This window comes from Odocoileus virginianus, chromosome 22 (assembly GCF_023699985.2).
Source record: "Odocoileus virginianus isolate 20LAN1187 ecotype Illinois chromosome 22, Ovbor_1.2, whole genome shotgun sequence".
NCBI classification, from domain to species: domain Eukaryota; kingdom Metazoa; phylum Chordata; class Mammalia; order Artiodactyla; family Cervidae; genus Odocoileus; species Odocoileus virginianus.
This window is the reverse complement of record NC_069695.1, coordinates 55,501,320-55,523,003: the sequence shown is the minus strand read 5'-3', so window position 1 is coordinate 55,523,003 and position 21,684 is coordinate 55,501,320. Positions and strand designations below refer to the sequence as shown.

Here is a 21,684-nt window from a genome sequence, read left to right as displayed (position 1 = left end):
CCTCTGTGTTTTGCTGCATTAGAAGATGTTCCCCAACAAGTAATTACTGGAGAGCCTGGGGGCGGGTGAAGGGGGCCAATGTGGGGAAAACCAGCGGTGGATCCAGTTATGACCGAGGAGAGGGAGGGGCAGGCGGGAAGCCTGCAGTTGGGGGTGGTGTTCAGAGAAAATGCTGGCCCTGGCCACGGGGGCCGAGGGGGCCCCAGGAGGAGGTCACGTGTGTGGTGTTGTGAGGCGGGGATGCTTCTGGGAGCAGCAGTTCGGGCCAGCTGCTGGCTCCTCCCAGCCAGGACACTCCTGGCTTTGACAGCAGTGTCCAGCGTCCAGTGTCTTGGAAGTGCTCACCTGGTCCGGCTCCAGACCTGCTCTTGAGCCTGGGACCTTAGCTGCTTGGGAATCAGGGCAGCGTCTCCCCAGGGCCACGTGTGTGTCACTCCCAGCCCCCCACCCATCGTTCTCTATGTCGTCCTTGACACGTGGTGAGCCTGCCATCATGAGTGGAGGTGCCGTGCATGATGCCCATTAGAGTGCATGTGTGGGTGTGTACACGCAGGCACACCTCCACCACAGTGCACACCACACTTGCACACCCAGGGGCCAGTCAGATGAGGAGGGCTGGAACTTACAAAGTCCAATCAAAGCCCTGGAACTTACAAAGTCCAACCAAAGCCCTGGAACTTACAAAGATAACTTCATGAAGTGGTAACTTGTCACACCATCACCCATTTAAAGTACCCCATCCAGTGGATTGTAGTGCATTCACAGAGCTGTGCAGCCATCACCAGTCTAATTTTAGGACGTTTCGTCACCTGAAAAGCAGTCTCGTGCCCGCTGGTGATCACTCCCCACTGCCCCCACCTCGGCCAGGCCTTGGAACCACTGATCTGCTTTCTGTCTCCACGGCTCTGTCTGTTCTGGACACATCAGAGAAATGGAATGACACAGCACGTGGTCCTCTCTGCTGCTTTCACTCTCCGTGATGCTCCCAAAGGCCGTCCACAGTGAGCGGCCAGTGTCCATCCTTCCTGAGTGACAGTCACTGTGCTCACAGGTCAAGCTCTGCTGATCTCCTCTTCAGTTGCTGGACGTCTGGGTGGGTTGGCGTCTTCTTGGCTACTGTGAGCAGGGTTGCTGTGAACAGCAGTGTTGTCTGTGTGCCAGTTTCTGTGCGGATGTGTGTTCCTCTGTCTTGGACACACTTAGGAGTGGAGCTGGGAGTCGCGACCGCACCATTTTACGTTCTTGCTGGAGGTGCGGGATTCTGGCCTTTGCACAGCCTCACCAGCACTTGTTACCTTTTGATCATGTGGGTGTGAAGTCGGGTCTCCTGTGGCTTTGATTTGCATTTTCCTGATGACTGATGACATCAAATACCTTTTCCTGTGATGATTGGTCGTTTGTGTATCTCTTTAGAGAAAGGTCTGTTCAGATTTTTGCCAATGTAAAAATTTGATTGCTTGTCTTTTCTTATTGACTTGTAGAGATCTTTAAATATTCTTATTGGTTTGCATACATCTCCATTGCAGGCCATCTTTTCACACTGCAGCACAAAAGATTTGAATTTTGATGAAGTATATCTTTTTTTTTTTAAATTGCTATGCTTTTGGTGTCACACCCAAGAAACCTTGTGACCCATGGCCACAAAGACCTACTCCTGTGTTCTGGGTAGGTTTTGAATTTTGGGAGAGCTTTGGATGGGCAGGAAGGAGGGGAGGTGTGGGCGCGGGCTCGGAGGTAAGAGTGAGGAGCGGCAGGCAGATGTGTGGGCTCCGGTGGAGCCGGTGCAGGTGCAGGAGTAAGGCTTCTGCCGCGTGGGTGCTGGCTGGGGAGAGGCATTCTGGTTGTCTGGATGGGGCAGGGGCGAGGTGAGAAGTATTTTAGGAATAGTCATCAGGCTGCTCGGTTTGGGAGGAAAAATGCTGGTGCCAAGAATGAAGTAACGGGAGCCTGGATTAAACTCATGGGGAGGGTCAGGCACAGGATGCAACAGCTGGAGTTGGGGCCAGGGTGAGGAGGAAACTAGAGAAAGGAATCAGCTCCCGGGCCGCCCACCCGGCCCATCCCCAGCTGAAGAATGCAGCCTGGGGACAGTCCCCACCTGCCCAGACCAGCTCCCACCGCTTCTCCCTGCCCTGAGCTCCCTGTGCCATCCGAACCCCAGGCTGGCGGCCCTCAGTCGAGGAGGGGTCTTCTTGGAGACCCCGCCATGTGCAGCGGACATGCTCCAGCCTTGGTACACATGAGGACGTCCCTGGCCTGCTGGATGGTGGTAACTGGGCCTCAGGGCTCGCCCACCTGATAGCTGTTGAGGGTAACAGGTGGCCTGACACCGTAGGGGAGAATGGGTCTGGGCCTGTGCACACGCCCACAGGGTGCAGGGTCCAGAGCGACCAGGGGGTTCGGAACATGAGCTTGAATGTCCAGAGTGTCCACACCTGGCACACGGGCTGCCATGGCTCAGGGTGGTGCTTGGACTGGCAGGAACAGTTTGATTAAACATTTGCCCTGAGTCCTCAACACGCGGGGCTGGTTGTGGGGCCTCGGAAGGCTGTCGGATTCCTGCTTCTGGGGTGAGATCCAACTGAGGGCCAAGGCCAGGAGAGGCATCTGGGCAGCTAAAAATGTCCGTGAGTGTCAGGCAGAGCCCAGCTCTCGGTGTTGACCTCACGTCTCCACTGGCTAGGGTGAAGGTACACCTGTGCCTTCAGGCCTAGAGGGACACCAGCTGGGACGGGCTCAGCTGTGCCTTCTGCCACCCCTCCACAGCCCTTCCCATGCTGCGAGGCATTGGCTGTGTGTCCTTGGGTGAGTCACCCAACCTCTGTGCCTCAGTGTCTCCTCTCTAAAAGGGGCACTGCACAGGCCACCATGTGGTGTCTGTTTTTGAAGGGAGGGTCCATGGGTCTTCTGTTAAGTTCTGGTGTCTCTGGGGGAGACTGTGTCTTAGCTCTTAATTCTGTAGGATGGAACTAGAGTCATTTGTGACATTGGTTCTCTTCCCATCTTCACGGCCATTTGCAAAAATTGTGGTTGCTTGTCGGAGCTTCTCCTGGAAATGCTTGCTCTGTGGGTGTAGGTTTCCTTTGAAATGGAAGTGCTCTGAGCTGGAGAGCTGTGAGCAGCCTCCCTGCAGCCCGGCATCTCTGCCGCTCTGGTCTGCCACGATGCCCGCAACCTCCAGGGGCCACCCAGCCACACTGGTGCCCAGTCCCAGGTACACGGTGCTCCCGCTGCAGCTGTGGACATGGTCTCATCCCAGTGGTCACTCTGGTGCATTCGCCCACCACGTTGTGTTCATCCCCCTGCCTCTGCACTCTCCCCAGTGTTCGACATGTGCAGGTTGACCCCAGCTGCTGCCAGGCGGTCCCTGTGCCCCCACCTGCTGTTCCTTCCAAACACCGCTGTGGGGGTCCCACCCAGTCCCCTCCGTGTCCATGATGGAGAGTCACCTGCAGGCCACTTGTTACTTCACTCTCAAGTTCTGAGTTGGTGCACCAGAGCAGGACAGAATTTGGATGGAGAGAGGGGCACAAGTTTGTGGGGAAAGATGCCACATAGAAGAGAGGACAGCAACAAGACACCCTCCCTCCTGGTCCTCAGCCTCCGGCCAGGGCCCCCTAGGTCTCATCCACAGGGACCACTCAGCAGAGGCCAGCACTCAGGATGGATGCTCCCCAGGCTACCAATCTCAGGTCTTTTCACACCAGGCCCATGTCTCCCTTGGGTGCACCTACAGACAGGACCAGATGGATGGAGCAGCCCTGGGTGCAGGAGCGGGCAGACTGTGGGAGGGCGTATTACATGTATGACAGGACGCATCTTGTTTTCCCACATCTGTCAGTCTGGACTCCTGCACAGCCCCAAGCCCAGAAAGGTGCACGGGGCAGAAAGCTTCCTGTCTCAGGCGTGGAAAGGGGTTCCCCCAGGACCTTTGGGGCAGACCACCACTCAAGTCCCATGCTGGCCACTGACTGCTGGCGATGCTGTGCAGATCTGAGTGGTTTTGAAAACTGAACTGAATTCAGCCATAGTCCCCAAATACCAGCCACAGCTTGCAGCTTGAACTTAACCATGTCAGTTTCCTGCTGGAACAAAAAAAAAAAACATTCTCCACAGGATTGCAGCAAGACAGAGTCTCCTTATGTAGTGTTAAAAACTTCCAGGATGTAAACCAAAATTATTCACCATGAAGACTAGGAAAATCTCAACAACTCTCAAAAGAAAAGACAACAGACAACAAAGAATCGACACAGGGACTGGAGTTACCAGATTTTAAAGGCACTGGTGTAAACTATTCTCTAAAGGGCAATAGCAGATACTCTTGAAATCAATGCAAAGATAGACCATCACAGGGGAGAAATAAACGCTATGAGAGAAATAACTAAAAATTTTTAAATTGAAAAATATGGTAGCTGAACAGAAAACATACTTCATTAGTTCATTAGTAGAATGGAGATGACAAAGGACAAAATCAATGAACTTGAAGATTGATACAAATCATCTATTCTGAACAACAGGAAAAAAAAATTGGGGAGAAAAGGAGAATAGACTCAGGGACAGCAGTAGATGTTTAACATTTGTGTCACCCAAGATGCAGAAGAGGCGAGAGTGGTGCAGAAGAGTTGAAGAAATGATGTCTAAAAACTTCCCAAATTTGGCGCAAGATCCATGTACAGATTTAAGATACTCAGCAAGTCCCAAATGTGCATTCTATCACAGACTGTGAAACCAAAGTCAAGTGTCAAAAGCAGCCAGAGAAAAAGGACTGATGATGTGTAGTAATCCTGCTGTTTAAATGCAGAGTTATATCAGCTAACTGAAAACCAAAGTCTTAAAACACTGTTTGAGCCCAGATGACAAGCCAGCAAGAGTTGCAGGGCTGTTTGGACACAGACGCTGGGCCGCAGGGTGGATCGGGGCTGGGCTCAGAGCCCCAGCCTGAACCATTCTCCTGAGTAAAGATCCTGGAAGCTCCAGCTTTCAAGAGTGCGGGTCGGGGGAACTGTCCACTTTCTGCCCTGCTTCTGTGTGGTCTGTCTGATGCTCCAGTGGGCAGAGCTGGGGATGTGGGGATCACTGCCCTGGACACGGGCCATGGCCCCTCGCCTGGCTTTACTGATAAGAACCAGCCTGGGGTCAGAGGCCTCCCAACCCCAGGTGGATGGGGCCACTTCAGGAGCGCAGAGCACCTGCCCTGCCCTTGGCACAGAGGGCTCAGACCTGCATCCTGTCCCTGGAGTCCTCCCAGCCGACAGGCAGCTGCCCCCACAAACTGTGACCTGGCTTAATCAGCCACATAAGGTTCGCCTGCTGTGCAAATGGGTCTGCTTTAAACACTCTATGCAGAAAAACAATGTGCTGGTGCTTGTGCCTGGCCAGCCAGCTGTTAGATGTGGAGAGGTGTGTGCAGACGCGAGCGGTCAGAGGTGCAGGTCTGCTCCGAGGACTGGTCTGAGACTCCGGGAGCGACACCGATGACTGGAAGGGGGTCCCCCTCAGGCTGTCTTGGGAGCGAGGAGCCTGGCTGAGCGGCAGTTACCAAGAGAGGCCCCTGGTTTCCTGCTCAGTGCCCTGGGTGCAGGTGTGGGGGGCAGAGGGCTACCCCCCAGGCCAGTTCTCGTGCTGTGAGCTTGGCTGGTGGGACACGGTGTGACAGGCCTGTCCCACCTGAGGCCATAGCAGGTCACCTGAGGGCCACACACCTGCTGTGCCTGCAGCCAGGACGGGACATTTGTGAGCCCACATGGGCTTGGCCCTGCGGCGCCCTTCTCTGCCCTGCAGACCTGAGGCTTCTCCTGCCCGAGGGCCTTCCTGGCCCTGCAGCCATGCACGTGGTGACTTCACGGCCAGGACAGGAGCGTGGGCCAGGGTCTGGCATGTCCCCTGACTGACCCCTGGGTTAAGTGCCCTGACCTCAGGTCTGTGACCCCTGGGTTAAGACCCTTGACCCTGCAGTGTGACCCCTAACCGTGGTCTGTGACCCCTGACCACTTCTGTGTCCCTGCAGCATCAAGATGGTCTTCATGTGGACAAGTGGAGACACCTTCAAGACGGCCTACTTCCTGCTGAACGGGGCGCCCCTGCAGTTCTCGGTGTGTGGGCTGCTGCAGGTGCTGGTGGACCTGGCCATCCTGGGGCAGGCCTACGTGTTCACCCGCCACCCACTGAAGCCAGCCCCCCACGCGGCCCACCCCACCAGCGCAAAGGCTCTCTGAGGCAGCCGGGAGGATGAGCACGCGGGACCGAAGCTTCTGGCCCGACCACCTGTGCTCCACGTGGGCAGCGGAGGCCACAGCCCCGAGATGGGTCTGGCTGTGGGGGACTCGCCTGGCCTCCGGCTCTTGGGCATGGCAGGGTCTGGGGGCCAACGCTGCACTCTGTCGCCCAGGACTCCACCAGCGGGACTCCCTAGGCGGGGCTGCCGTGCTCTCAAACTGACAGAAAATAGGCCTCTCTTCCACTTCAGCTCAGGACACCACTGGCCAGAGCCTGGGGCAAGCTCACAGCCCCGGGGGCAGTCCTGCACCCCGTGGGACCCAGGACCTCCGGGAACCTCCATGTCTCGGGCCCCGGGCCCCTGACGTGGCGGGTGGGGGGGCCTGCAGCCAGGCTGGGGGTTTCAGGATGGGCAAGACGCAGCAGGAGTGAGAAACAGCACCAGGGAGCCTAGGTCCCCACCCGAGGGGCCCGCGGTCTCAGGCCAGCCGGGATGATGCACCGCAGGGTCAGGCTGGGCCATGTGGGATGCCAGGCTCCGAATTCCTAACCCAGGGCGGCACCTTTCCAGGCCCTAGTGGCCTCGCTGCTCCACTGGCTCCTCCTGGTGAGGCTGCTGTGGACCCAATCACGTCCGGCAGAGCTGTGGCCTGCATGGGCCCGGGGTGTTGGGAGGGGGCCTGGGTGCTGGTGGGCCTGGGGTGTGCCCGGGAAGGCTGGGGGCCCAAGTCCAGGACTGGGCTGCCCCAGGCATCCATTCCCTCTGGGAACTGTGCCCTTTTCAGATGCAGCCCAAGGCATCCGTCTTCCAGGCCTGGAGGCACCTGCGGGTCAGGGCAGGGGGTGGCGGAGCAGGCTTCCCCACACTGCCCCCATCTTCTGCACGGCCCTCCGTGTCCCCTGTGTCTAACGTTGGCTCTCTTCAGTCTACATGGGCACCTCAGTCTCCTGGGCGAGTGTTCTAGATACTTCTGCAGGCTTTCCGCAGGCACTTCCCCTCCTGCTGGGCAGAGGGCCTGTGGCGTCCATGCTCCCCGGGCCACTGCCAGAGTGCCCGTGTTCATGTGGTCAGTGGAATGCGTGCGAAGCCATCTCCTCCTCCTGACTTTTCCTCAAAAGCTCCTGAATGTTTGAGGATCCCGTGCAGATCTCTGACCTGCAAGATGCTCTGAAAATCTTTATTTTTTAAAATGAAGGGAGATGTCTGTCGCCGGGTGAAGTGGTGCCCTGTGTGCCCCGTGTGGGAGCCCCACAGTCCTGTCAGGGTGATTTTAACTCAATAAACTGCTCGCGGATCCAGTGTAGCCTCATGAGTGGAGTTGGAGCATGGCCCAGGGCAGAGTCAAGGGCCCATCTGTCCTTCACCTAGGGGATCCAGGGAAGTGCTGGGCCAGCACCCCGCCCTGGGGACAGCGCTGCCTGTGACCCCGGGGTCGCCCCTCAGATCCCTGGGGGACAGCGCTACCTGTGACACGTGGGTCACCCCTCAGGCTCCCGGGGGGACAGTGCTGCCTGTGACACGTGGGTCACCCCTCAGATCCCTGGGGGACAATGCTGCCTGTGACACGTGGGTCACCCCTCAGGCTCCCGGGGGACAGTGCTGCCTGTGAAACGTGGGTCACCCCTCAGATCCCTGGGGGACAGTGCTGCCTGTGACACCCGGGGTCGCCCCTCAGATCCCTGGGGACAGTGCTGCCTGTGACAGCACAGTCACCCCTCAGATCCCTGGGGGACAGCGCTGCCTGTGACATGTGGGTCACCCCTCAGGCTCCCGGGGGACAGTGCTGCCTGTGACACCAGGGTCGCCCCTCAGATCCCTGGGGGACAGCGCTGCCTGTGACACCGGGGTCACCCCTCAGGCTCCTGGGGAACAGCACTGGCCTGTGACACTGGGGTCACCCCTCAGAATCCTGGGGCAGTGACCGCCCTGTGCCGGTGGGACTAGGCTGAAGGAGGCAGCCCCCTGTTCACCAATTCATACAGTTCTGTTGACAACGGAATGTCTCAAGAGGTTGGGGAATGTCAAGGCCAGAAGAGGTATTTTAAAGAAAACACACAATTCTGTATAGAAGGTCGGGTTGGAGCTGTTTGTACTAAGCAGCTTGTTTTAGAGCATTTATAATGGGGGCAAGGCCAAAAAAATCCACCAAGTCAAGATACATGAAAGGGAATTATTTTAAGTTTTTTCGATGAGTCACGCCAGCGCTTGAGTGTCCGAGGATGAGGTCGGCCGCTGGAGCTGACCTGAGCTGGTGACAGTCGACACGGCAACCCCAGGCAGCACAGAGCCTCAGTGTGGACCCCAGATTCCCCGTACTGAGTGGTGCAGGGCAGGGGTACTGCTCTGGCATGGATGTTTATTTTCCCTCTGATAATGTGTTAATTCAGAATAACTATTTTAATTAAAAATTATTCAGTAAAAGTTTAAATAGTTTAAAAAAAAGAGGCAAAAAATATATGGGGTGCCATTTTGGGGAACCCATCTTTGTTCCTGAGAACTTACCTGTAGCCTCCTCTGACTTGACTGATGAGCAGAGAACCAGCTCGGAAGCGGCTTGTGTTCCTCTGAGGAGCTGCCTTTGGAGACCGAGCAGAGCGGGCGGGTTCACAGGCCTGGTGCCACACTGGCCAAGAGGGCTCTGTGCCCGGGCCCTGGACAAGACGTCTACTAGCGCAAGGCAGATATTTTTAATAGTAATTCCACCTGGGGCTCCCAGTGAGAAAAATATATGAGGGTCACTTTCATAGCTCTTCCTCTCAACAAGGGGGACATTTTGGAAATGGGAAGAAGACAGTGCTGCTGCCCCGGCTCCTGGGTGAGTGACCGCGTCTACTCAGAGTGAGAGCAGGTGAACAGCTCAGAGAGCTGCCTGCCTGCCCACAGCTCGAGCGCCTCTTGCTGCCCGTCCTGGATTCCAGCTGGCCGGGAGGAAACTGTGTGTTTGTGTGGGGGGGTGCATTTTCCTCTGAAATAAGAGGTACCAGAGTTGGGCCTATTTTGGCAGCAGATATGGGGGTTTCGGACCCACATCACTGACGGTGGAGCACATTCAGCCCTGGAGTGGCCCTGGGGATCTGAGTGAATCCCCGAGCCCCCAGGTGTCAGCTGGGGCAGTGGAGGGCGAGTCGGGGCCCAGGGAGGTTACAGCATGTGCAGGAGCAGCACTGAGAGTAGGGGGCTGTTTGCTGAAGGTCCCTGGAATGTCACTGACGAGACCACCCCTTTAAACGTGTACAGACGTGTTCAGATGAACCAGAGAGCCCTGGCAGGAAGCAGCCGTGGCGCATTGTGTCTTGCAGGACTCACGCAGACTGTCCCAGGGAGCATCTCGGTGTGGGCTTCCAGGGTGGGCGTGGGGCCACAGGCTGGCAGGGACCCGGCTCATTCCTGCCCCCAACCTGGGTGGGCAACGGAGGCCTCGGCCAGCAGAGGCCCGCCAGCCCCCGGCCCGGGGGGCCACGTGGAGGGTCGGGGCAGCACGGGAGGAGCAGGAAAGCCAGGGCTGGTGGCCCGCCCAGGCGCTGGGGAACGGGTGCCCCCGTCCCTGCACGGCTCTCCGCAGGGTGGCCCACGGCACCCATCCTGTGACCGGCCGTGGCTCTGGTTCTGCAGGGCTCCACTGCAGCAAAGGGGGGGTGTCCCACTGCTGACTGATCCCTCGGAGGGACGGTCGGCGAAACCCCCCGCCCAGGAGGAAGTCGTTTCCCCCGGAGGAGTAGGCTTGTGGCCGAAGAGCCGCGTGGGCACAGACCCTCCCCTCCCCTGGAGAAGCAGCAGCTCCGTGATGACCGGCTTCCAGCAGCTGCACGCCCGGGGAGGGGGCCAGGCGCCCAGGAAGGCTGTGGGGCCCCCGGCTGACACGCAGGCCTACAGCGTTGCTGGGCATTCTGAGGGGACAGCAGATGAGGGCTAGGAAGGGAGGTCAGAGGTCAGGGCTGGCACACACACCCCCAAAGGAAGTGGGGGCTGTAAGCACCCCCATTACTTGGTGGGCATGTGGCCTGTACAGAGGCTACGTAAAGGCCTCCCTCTGAGGGGGCATGGCCCCTGAGGGTGACAGCAGGAGCAGGAAGGCACTGCCCTTTCCCCACAGCTCCCCAAGGCTGCCCCCCAACCCCACTGAACCCCACAGTGACCAGCGGGGGAAGGTCAGGGTGAGGCTGAAGGACAAGTGTGGCCTTCTGGCATTTGCTACAGGCCTGGAGCTTCTAGGATTATGGAATTTATTTTTAGTTGGCCATGGAGGGGAAACTCTGGAGACAAAAAAGGAAAACGCAGAACAGGTTGGTGGTGCTCCTAGGGTGAAACTCTTTACTCCAAGCACAGGATGGCTTTGACCCCCGAGTCAGGCCGGTCAGGCCCGGGCCAAGTTCCGGTGTGCGCAGGTCGAGCAACATGCAGGCTGACGACAGGAGCCGTCCAGCCCCTCTGAGCGCGGAGTGGGGCGAGGACGCAGTGCCGCCCCCAGGCCCCCGACTGTCCCCGCAGGTCAGGTCGGCCCCGCCCGTGCTCACGGCCCCTCCGAGGAGGCCCCGGCTGAGCCGGCGCCATCAGGGCTCTGTGAGCCGTCATCCTCAGTGGCGGTGGCGGAGGCGGAGCGCGTGCTGTCCTCGCGCAGGGCGGGCTCAGGGCTGGCGGCGCGCTGCTGCTGCTCCTTGAGCTCCGAGTAGGAGCGCGAGAAGGTGTGGAAGATGGAGGTGACCGGGAAGGCCATGAGCAGGATGCCGCTGAGGATGCTGCTCAGCGCCACCACCTGCCCGGGCAGGCTGCGCGGCACCATGTCGCCGTAGCCCACAGTGGTCATGGAGATGACAGCCCACCAGTAGCTGGCTGGCACGCTGGAGAAGTCGCGGCGCGCGCCCAGCTCGCGCTCGGCCAGGTGCACGAGCGGCGCGAAGAGGGCCATGGCCACGCAGAGGAAGAGCAGCAGCAGCCCGAACTCACGCGCACAACGGCGCACGGTCAGGCCGAGCGAGCGCAGCCCCAGCGAGTGGCGCGCCAGGCGCATCACGTAGAGCACGCGCAGCGCCCGCAGCAGCCGCAGCACCAGCCCCGCGCGCTCCAGCAGCTTGTTGCCTCCCACGCCGGGCCGGGCCGCCAGGCCCACGAGTAGCGACACGTAGAAGGGCAGGATGGCCAAGATGTCGATGATGTTGAGTGGGGTCCGCAGGAAGGCGCACTTGCTCTCGGCCTGCAGCGAGCGCAGCAAGAACTCGAAGGAGAACCAGGCCACGCATACCGTCTCCAGCACAAACAGGTTGCGACACTTAGGGGAGCACTCACCCTGCAGGGAGAGGGGGACTTGTGTTGGGGGCACGTAGGCCTATCCCTCCTGGGCTGCCCTTCCTCCAGATGTCAGCACTGCAGGGCAAGGGTTGTGCACAAAAACCCAATTACTTTTTTTTTTTAACAAAGAAGTACTAGGAGGTGGGCTTCCTGCGAGGGAGTGAGCAGAGCTCAGCTGATTTGTTTACAAACAAAACAAAACAAAACAAAACCACTTAAAGCTCCAGAAGTAGTTTCAAGGACAACAGCAAATGAAACATTTATTCAAGAAAATCTATGGAAATTCATTTAAAAATGAGAGTCTTTGGTATTTGAACCAAGACCCCCACCCTCCACCTTTCAGAGCCCCAGATCATGGAGGAGGCTGCTCAGGGAGATACCCAAGAAAAAAATAAAATAGACTTCACTAAAATAATCCAACCAATCATTAAACACACAAGCAGAGAACAGTAACATGGGGGGGGGGGGCAAATATCCAGTGTTCCTAGATATTTTATCATCTAAAATGCCCAGTTTTCAACAAAAAATCATAGGGCAGGCAAAGAAACAGTAAGGTATGACCTATACATCAGAAAAAAAAAAATCAGTCAACAGAAACTTCCTATGAGAATGACCAAATGTCAGATTAACAAAAAGCTTCAAAACTGCCATTATAAGTATCGTCACAGAACTAAAGAAAATTTGATTGACTGTTCATAGCATCAGATGGAGAATATCAAAAAAGAAAATTTTTAAAAGAATCAAATGGAAAATTTGAAGTTGAAGCATACAATAACAGAAAATTCACTACAGGAGCTCGGCAGTGAATGTAAACTGTCAGAAGAAAGGGTTAGAGAACTAGGAGATCGCTGGAGGCAATTACACAGGCTGAGACCAGCGAGAACCTGGGACACACGGGTTGGGCCGGCACTGTGGCATCCAGGTACCAGTGGGAGGGGGAGGAGCGAGCAGGAGAATGTTTGAGAAACAGCGGCTGCAAACTCCCCAGATCTGCTGAAAAGCAATGACCGACACACCCAGGAGACTCACTGAGTTCTGTCAGGGAAGAGACATCACAGGAAAAATATCGAAGGCCACAGACAAGGAGAAAACCTTGGGAATAGCACAGACAGCAACCAACGGTCACCTGAGAGGTCACTTGAGTGAGATTAACAACCTAACCTCTCAGCAGGAAGCTGTGGATAACCGTGTTCACACTGCTCAGAAAACACCCCCCTACCTGAGGCTCCTATATCCAGCAACACTGTCATCAAAGCATGAAGGTGAAATGAAGACTAGCCCAGAAGAACAAACACTGAGAGCTGCCTTACAGAACTCTAAAGGAAGGTCTTCAGGCTGAAAACCAGTGGTCCCAGACTCTTCTCAGATGTGATACCAAAAGCAGGAGCAAACAAGATATAACAGATAGATTAAACTTGCCAACAAAGGTCTGTCTGGTCAAAGCTATTGTTTTTCCAGTAGTCATGTACCTATGTGAGAGTTGGACTATAAAGAAGGCTGAGCGCCGAAGAACTGATGCTTTCAAACTGTGATGCTGGAAAAGACTCTTGAGAACCCTTGGATAGCAAGGAGATCAAACCAGTCAATCCTAAAGGGAATCAACCCTGACTATTAACTGGAAGGACTGATGCTGAAGCTAAAGCTCCAATATTTTGGCCACCTGATGAGAAGAGCCGACTCATTGGAAAAGACCCTGATGCTGGGAAAGATTGACAGCAGGAGGAGAAGGGGGTGACAGAGGATGAGATGGTTGGATGGCATCACCAACTCAATGGACATGAACTTGATCAAACTCTGGGAGAGAGTGAAGGACAGGGAAGCCTGGTGTGCTGCAGTCCGTGGGGTTGCAGTCAGACATGACTTAGCAATTGATCAAGGCTACAATGAGGTTGTGTGTGGGCCCTGGTCCAACAACAGGACTGGTGTCCTTTTGAGAAGAGGAGGTGAGGAGACATACTCACACACAGAGGCAGGACCACGTGAGGACACAGGAGAAGACAGCCGTCCACTTGCCAAGGGGAGACGTGTCAAGAGAAACCAACCTGTCAACACCGGGACCTCAGACTTCAGCCTCTGAGACTGTGAGAAAACAGGTTTCTGTTCAGTAACATGGTCAGTGATACTTAGTTACAGCAGCCCTAGCAGACTAATACAGACACTAATACAGAGTGTCTTGGGAAGTATAAGATAAGCCCCAGAATGGGAGAATATATGTACACATCATGGCTCAGAAGGTAAAGTGTCTGCCTTCAATGCGGGAGGCCTGGGTGTGATCCCTGGATGGGGAAGACTCCCTGGAGAAGGAAATGGCAACCTACTCCAGCATTCTTGCCTGGAAAACCCCATGGATGGAGAAGCCTGATGGGCTACAGTCCATGGAGTGGCAAAGAGTCAGACACGACTGAGCGACTTTACTTTCACTTTCATGTGTGACAAGGGACTTGTATCTAGAACACAGAATTCCTACATCTCAATGATAAAAAAGACAACCCAATTTTAAAAATGGGCAAGGGATCTGAACAGACCTTTCTCCAAAGAAGATACACAAGTGACTGAGAAGCACATGAAATGGGGCTCAACACCATTCATCACCAGGGAAATGTAGGGCAAACCCACCCTAAGATCCCACTTTACCCCAACCAGGACAGCCAGAGTGCAAGAGCCGACGACAAGTGCTGGAGAAACCAGGCCTCATGCGCTGCTGATGGGAGTGTGCCGCAATCTAGTCACCTTGGTTAAGAGTCTGGCTGTGCCCCTAAACCTTCCTCATGGAGTGGCCACGCAGCCCCATCACCCCACTCCTAGGTTCGTGCCTGGAGAAGTCAACATGCATGTGCAGACAGAAACCTGTACACGGATGTTCATGGTCGAGTGAGTCACAACAGCCAAGAGCTGGACACAACCCAGATGTCCACCTGCTGACAGATGGACTAAAAATCTGGAAGCCGCACACACACTGGGCCACTACTGGGCCATGGAAGAAATGAAGCGCTGACTCCTGCTACAACATGGATGAGCCTTGAAGACAGCTCAGGTCCAGTCATGCCAGACATGCTGGGTGGTTCTGTTCTCAGGTCCCAGAACAAGGAAGTATTTAAGACACAACCTTGGTAGCTCAGGGCTGGCAGGAGCGGGAAGGGGCTGAGGAATGCGTGAACCAGCTGCCAGGGTCTCCTGGGAGATGGAGATTCTCTAAAATCAGATGGTAGTGATGGCTCCAGAATTTGGGAACACTCCAGAAACAGCAGAATCATACACTCAAGAGGGGCAAACTATATGTGAATCATATAGCAGCAAAGCTATAATTATTATATATTATAATTATTAATAAATAATTATTAGGGCTTCCCTGGTGGCTCAGTGGTAAACAATCTGCATGGCAATGCAGGAGACATGGGTTCCATCCCTGGTCCAGGAAGATCCCACACGCAGTGGAGCAACGGAGCCAAACTGCTGAGCCTGCGCTCTAGAGCCCATGTGCCACAGCCACCGAAGCCTCTGTGCCCGGAGCCCTGGCTCCACGAGAGCAGCCACCTTGATGAGAAGCTCGAGCACCACAACTAGAGAAAAGCCGGCCCAGCAACCGAGACCCAGCACAGTCACCGATAAATACATAAAATGATATGAAAGACTTCTACCCCGGCAGCCCTGCGGCCCCCACGGCCCCGTTCCACCTCATTCCTCCTGGGCAGCCTGGGGGACGCTGGGGGAAGGCTCTGAGAGGCCGAAGCTCCTCTGGGCAGCGCTGATGCCCTGGGTCTCTGCCCACCTGGTGTGGCCCTGGAGGAGCCATAGGGGCCTCCTGCCGGGCCTGGGGCCTCAGGAAACGGCGGGAGTTAGGCAGGAAGGGGCCGTGGGGCTGATGGGGCAGAAGCCCTGGCAGCAGGAAGGGGGATCACCGTCCTTACCTGGAGTCTGATGACCTCAGGCCACGGGGTGCTTGGGGGTCCCCCTAGGAACACCCCCACATGACGTCCCCTCGTCAAGGCTGAACTTGGGCTCCTGGTCCCCCATCATCTCTTGGCTAAGTCTAAGCCGCAAGCCCCCATCGGGTGGGTGGTGGTCCCAAGGAAGGTCCCAAGGTGGAGGAGGAAGGACGAAGACCCTAGGCGCCCCTGGGGCAGGCGGGAGGCGGCCCCTCGCCCCCGCACCTGCCCAGAGGCAGGTCAATCTAGTGGATTTGGCCTGTGAACCCCTCCGCCGCACCCCCTCCTTAAGGACCAGTCAGGAGGATAAGTGGAGGGAACTATTCTTGGAATTTTTAGAAAATGACCCTAATTTATCATAATTTGACACAACTGGCCTATTTGGCCAAAATCGGGTCAGCAGTAAACCTATGTGCCCGATGTCCTTCCCTCCCCCACGTCTCCACTGGTCTGGTCTCCAAGCGCCCCCAGAGCAATGCCAGCCCGCCCCACCCAGCGGCACACGCATGGGCCTGCCACGCGGGCCCTGGGGCTCCCGGCTCCTCCAGGCTCTGCTTTTGCCCTTTTCTGACAGGCCTCCCCCTCGGTGGCTGAGCCCCTGGGCTTCACAAGTGAGAAGGTCAGGCGGGGCCTTGGAGGGGACCCTCACCAGCAGGCGGGAGTCTCCCAGTCCAGGTGCCTGCGGGTGCATGGGGGCTGGTTCAGCCCATGGCGGGTTCTCCCACACCTTCTGTGGCTGCACCCCAAACCTGCTCCCAGGCTCGGGGCTCCTGCGGGGGAGGGCAGGCAGCCAGAAGTGTCACATGGGTTGGGGTGGAGCCCAAGGGACAGGCCAGGGCGGTCCCCACCAGGCCCTTCTGCAAACAAAGTGGTTTTTTAAAATTTTTAATTAATTCAGTTCAGTTGCTCACTCATGTCAGACTCTTTGCAACCCCATGAACAGCAGCACGCCAGGCCTCCCTGTCCATCACCAACTCCCAGAGTCCACCCAAACCCATGTTCATTGAGTCGGTGATGCCATCCAACTATCTCATCCTCTGTCGTCCCCTTCTCCTCCTGCCTCAATCTTTCCCAACACCAGGGTCTTTTCAAATGAGTCAGCTCTTCACATCAGGTGGCCAAAGTATGGGAGCTTTAGCTTCAGCATCAGTCCTTCCAATGAACACCCAGGGCTGATCTTCTTTAGGATGGACTGGTTGGATCTCCTTGCAGTCCAAGGGACTCTCAAGAGTCTTCTCCACCCCACAGTTCAAAAGCATCAATTCTTCGGCGCTCAGCGTTCTTTATAGTCCAACTCCACATCCATACATGACCACTGGAAAAACCATAGCCTTGACTAGATGGACCTTTGTTGGCAAAGTAATGTCTCTGCTTTTTAATATGCTGTCTAGGTTGCTCATAACTTTCATTCCAAGGAGTAAATGTCTTTTAATTTCATGGCTGCAATCACCATCTGCAGTGATTTTGGAGCCCAAGAAAATAAAGTCTGTCACTGTTTCCCCATCTATTTGCCATGAAGTGATGGGACAGGATGCCATGATCTTAGTTTTCTGAATGTTGAGCTTTAAGCTAACTTTTTCACTCTCCTCTTTCACTTTCAACAAGAGGCTCTTTAGTTCTTCTTCACTTTCTGCCATAAGGGTGGTGTCATCTGCATATCTGAGGTTATTGATATTTCTCCCGGCAATCTTGATTTCAGCTTGTGCTTTCTCCAGCCCAGCGTTTCTCATGATGTAACCTGCATATAAGTTAAATAAGCACAGTGACAATATACAGCCTTGACGTACTCCTTTTCCTATTTGGAACCAGTCTGTTGTTCCATATCCAGTTCTAACTGTTGCTTCCTGACCTGCATATAGGTTTCTCAAGAGGCAGGTCAGGTGGTCTGGTAGTCCCATCTCTTTCAGAATTTCCCACAGTTTATTGTGATACACACGGTCAAAGGCTTTGGCATAGTCAATAAAGCAGAAATAGATGTTTTTCTGGGACTCTCTTGCTTTTTTGATGATCTAGATGTTTTTCTGGAACTCTCTTGCTTTTTCGATGATCCAGTGGATGCTGGCAATTTGATCTCTGGTTCCTCTGCCTTTTCTAACACCATCTTGAACATCTGGAATTTCATGGTTCACGTATTGCTGAAGTCTGGCTTGGAAAATTTTAAGCATTACTTTACTAGTGTGTGAGATGAGTGCAAATTGTGTGGTAGTTTGAACATTCTTTGGCATTGCCCTTCTTTGGGACTGGAATGAAAACGGACCTTTTCCAGTCCTGTGGCCACTGCTGAGTTTTCCAAATTTGCTGACATATTGAGTGCAGCACTTTCCTAGCATCATCTTCCAGGATTTGAAATTGCTCATCTGGAATTCCATCGCCTCCACTAGCTTTGTTTGTAGTGATGCTTCCTAAGGCCCACTTGACTTCACATTCCAGGATGTCTGGCTCTAGGTGAGTGATCACACCATCGTGTTTATCTGGGTCATGAAGATCTATTTTGTACAGTTCTTCTGTGTATTCTTGCCACCTCTTCTTAATATCTTCTGCTTCTGTTAGGTCCATACCATTTCTGTCCTTTATCGAGCCCATCTTTGCATGAAATATTCCCTTGGATCTCTAATTTTCTTGAAGAGATCTCTAGTCTTTCCCATTCTATTGTTTTCCTCTATTTCTTTGCATTGATCGCTGAGGAAGCCCTTCTTATCTGTCCTTGCTATTATTCTTTGGAATTCTGCATTCAAATGGGTATATCTTTCCTTTTCTCCTTTGCTTTTTGCTTCCCTTCTTTTCACAGCTATTTGTAAGGCCTCCTCAGACAGCCATTTTGTTTTTTTGCATTTCTTTTTCTTAGGGATGGTCTTGATTCCTGTCTCCTGTACAATGTTATGTACCTCTGTCCATAGTTCATCAGGCACTCTGTCGATCAGACCTAGTCCCCTAAATCTATTTCTCACTCCCACTGTAATTAATTTAATTACCTTATTTTAATTGAAGGCTAATTACTTTACAATATTGAGTGGTTTTTGCCATACACTGACATGAATCAGCCATGGTGTACAAGTGTCCCCCATCCTGAACCCTGCTCCCACCTCCCTCCCCATCCCATCCCTCTGGGTCATCCCAGTGCACCAGCCCTGAGCACCCTGTCTCATGCATCGAACCTGGACTGAAGATCTATTTCACATATGATAACATATATGTTTCAATGCTATTCTCTCAAATCATCCCACCCTCGCTTTCTCCCACACAGTCCAACAGACTGTTCTTTACATCTGTGTCTCTTTTGCTGTCTCACATACAGGGTCATCGTTACCATCTTTCTAAATTCCACATATATGTGTTAATATACTGTATGGGTGTTTTTCTTTCTGACTTACTTCACTCTGTATAATAGGCTCCAGTTTCATCCACCTCATTAGAACTGACTCAAATGCATTCTTTTCAATAGCTGAGTAATATTCTATTGTGTATACGTACCACAGCTTTCTTATCCATTCATCTGCCAATGGACATCTAGGTTGCTTCCATGTCCTAGCTAACAAAGTGGTTTTTGAACCGTTTTCGCAAACTGCAGCCTCCATGGCCTGGCAGTCCCATGGCACCGATGCTGCCTCAATTTTCTAGTAGAATAAGCAGGCACCCCGACTAGCTTCCTTGGTAACGTGGGCCGTGGGGCAGCCAGCACCCTGGGCGTGGTCAGTAGAGGCCTGGCCTGGCTGCGCTCCCACTCCTGGCTTTGTTCTCTGTTCAGAGCATCAAACATTGTGGTGCCCATTCTTCCAAGGAGCCTGCTGACGCCCGAGCGCCATTGCTCCTTGAGGATAAACCCAGGTGTGAGGGCGAGGAGATGGACGGGAGGTCGGGGTGGACTGCTCACTGTGAGGATGGCTCTGAGCTCGGCCAACACCTGCCGCCTGGGCTGAGGCCCTAACGCCGGGAGCGCTTCAACGCAGACCCCGAGGCGGGCAAACTCTGCCTGTGTTTGTCCAGGGTAATCAGACTCTGAAAACACGTGTCCCCTTGCTGCCCGCATGTGTTCTGGACACCAATTTGCACCCCTCTGTTGATCCAGCATGGACCCTGTGTCCAGCAGAGGAGCTGATCCGAGCTATTATCTGCAGCTGGGAACAGGCCGGGGTGTCGCAGGATGTTGCAAAGCGTGAATGCTCTGTCCTTACTAATTAATCCACTCACTCATTAACAGCTTTGTGTAAGATTTTCTCTCTGCCTCCCATGAGCACTTAAAGGAAAATATTTATTAACTCAATTTACTAACATTCACAATATAAACTGCCTTTGAACTTAGTTGAGGTTTATTTTTTTCCAATTAGCTTGATAAAAGACTCTTGTAGTACAAACAGATAATCAGGAGAAGGAATATTAAATTCACTTAGGAGAACAAATTGTATAAAAAGATCAAACAGTCATTTACATAGAAGTCATGAATGCGCTCACTTGACATTACCCACACTGAAGCGGAGCTGTCAGTTCACTTTCCTGTCAACATTCTGTGGACTAGCTTTATGGGGTAACATGGACAGAAATGAAGACACCTTGCTGTGAAGTCCGCCACCCTCTGCCTGCCCTCCATGGTCCCTTCTGAGCACGATGCACCAGCCTGAACCCCGCGGGGGTTCAGGAATCAGCTAGAACTGTGGTCGCCAGCATCTCACACTTTGGTGCCCTGAGGAGCAGACCCCCAGGGTTCCGATGTCCCCGCAGAAGTGACCAGCATGAGCATAGACAGCAAGCTGGTGACAGACAGTGGCGCCGCCCACGGATCAGCGAGAGGGGCGTCCGTCTTGGGGGAGAACGGTTCCCTACCACCAATCTGAGTGCTTCCTGTGTCACAGACAAGGATACAAAATCTGAAGCCACTGCTCCTCATTTGTTCCCCGATCTTAGTCCCTGGTCCTGGGGTGCATCCACAGCAGTGGCTGTGCCCTTGCCATGGGGCACAGACGTGCTTTCTCCGCTCTTCTGTGCTGGGCTTGGCCCCACCCATCTGCGAGAGCACCCTCGACACACAGCTGCGTGAGTTTCCCTGAGAACCTTGGGCAGCAGCGTCTTAACTGCACCTTCCTGGCTGCCTGGGTTCAGACGTGGCTCCTCCATGAGGGCAGAGACGCCCAAGTTGGACAGCTGGTCCCGCGACGCTTCCCAGCTCACATGACTCAGGCAGGAGGGGCCCGGTCCCTGCGCCACATGCCGACTGGGCTCAACAGGAGGTGATATTTTCCAGGAAGGCGGCCCTCCCTGCCAACCATGTCTGCACGTCCACCCTGCAGCCAGGAGTAGAGACGCATGGGCAGGGGCACAGTGTGTTATGGTTATTTCGCCAGCTGGCAGGCGTGCTGAGAACCCGCGGGACCAGGGCCGTGGCCAGCACTGAACGGGCATCCTGGGGGTGAAGCACGGAGGGGCAGGTGGGCAGGGAAGGCTGCACAAGGCGGACATGGTGAGGGGCCCCCTGAGGCCGCCTGCTCGTCTCCCACTGAGGAATCCCAAGGTGTTCACAGAGACCTGAGAACACACCACCCACGGCAGCTGGACAAAGAAGATGGAACTGTGGGAAGTACAAATGGAGGTGAAGACGTGAGATGTCGGCTTCCAGGGGTGACTGAATGAAAATTTAAAAGCAGGAGGTGACTTTTTTTAAAGGACCAGGCAAATTGTTACCAGGCCACCCAGCACTGGTAGGCCAGGGTCTGGGGACTCGAGCTCACGAAGGCAAGGCAAGGCCTCCTCGGGGCAGCATCTGGGGCGTGGGCTTACAGCCCCCAGACGGGCACAGCCCCCCAGATGGGCACAGCTGGGGACCTGATCAGGTGAGCGGTTGAGTGGTGGAAGCTGGGTGAGCAAGTGTTCATGACAGGAAGGGCCGGAAGCAGGAGGGCACATGTAAAACTACAGAACAGGACTGCCTGGCTGCTACTGTCACGGGGCCAAGTGGCTACAAGACGCTGCCTGCGCACTTCTCCTCCAGTCTCACGAGAGGCTCCGGAGCAGAGGCAGTGAGACGCATTCAGGCTTCAGTAACTACCTCGCCATTTGTTTTCCCTTTGTTCTCCATACGGCTTTGTACCTGCCCAGCCTCCGTGAAGAGCAAGCATCGTGTTTACAACCAGGACATTCTCTGAGGGGCGTGTTTTGGGGCCACTGGGGGAGCAGAGGGACAGGCCGTCTGGGCAGGCAGGGGGCCTGGCTGACCGTCCAGGCAGGATCTGAGCTTTGGTGGCTGGTTTCTCCCCGCTCTGCACC

The 21,684-nt window shown here is 54.7% G+C and overlaps 2 protein-coding genes across 6 annotated transcripts in view; one reads left to right on the top strand and one right to left on the bottom strand.

Annotated features, from left to right (window-relative positions):
- Nucleotides 1–7,515, top strand: part of SLC66A2 (solute carrier family 66 member 2) — a 41,779-nt gene extending 34,264 nt beyond the window's left edge. For 3 of the 5 annotated variants that reach the window (XM_070453016.1, XM_020875611.2, XM_020875612.2), the window contains one exon: nt 6,008–7,515. In XM_070453016.1, coding sequence (XP_070309117.1) covers nt 6,008–6,215 — 208 coding nt within the window. In that variant the 3' untranslated portion in view covers nt 6,216–7,515. The remainder of the gene's footprint in view (nt 1–6,007) is intronic. The other 2 variants (XR_011482790.1, XR_011482789.1) reach the window with 1 other exon arrangement.
- A 2,908-nt stretch (nt 7,516–10,423) lies between these two features.
- Nucleotides 10,424–21,684, bottom strand: part of KCNG2 (potassium voltage-gated channel modifier subfamily G member 2) — a 52,017-nt gene continuing 40,756 nt past the window's right edge. The window contains exon 3 of the mRNA XM_070453010.1: nt 10,424–11,501. Coding sequence (XP_070309111.1) covers nt 10,728–11,501 — 774 coding nt within the window. The 3' untranslated portion in view covers nt 10,424–10,727. The remainder of the gene's footprint in view (nt 11,502–21,684) is intronic.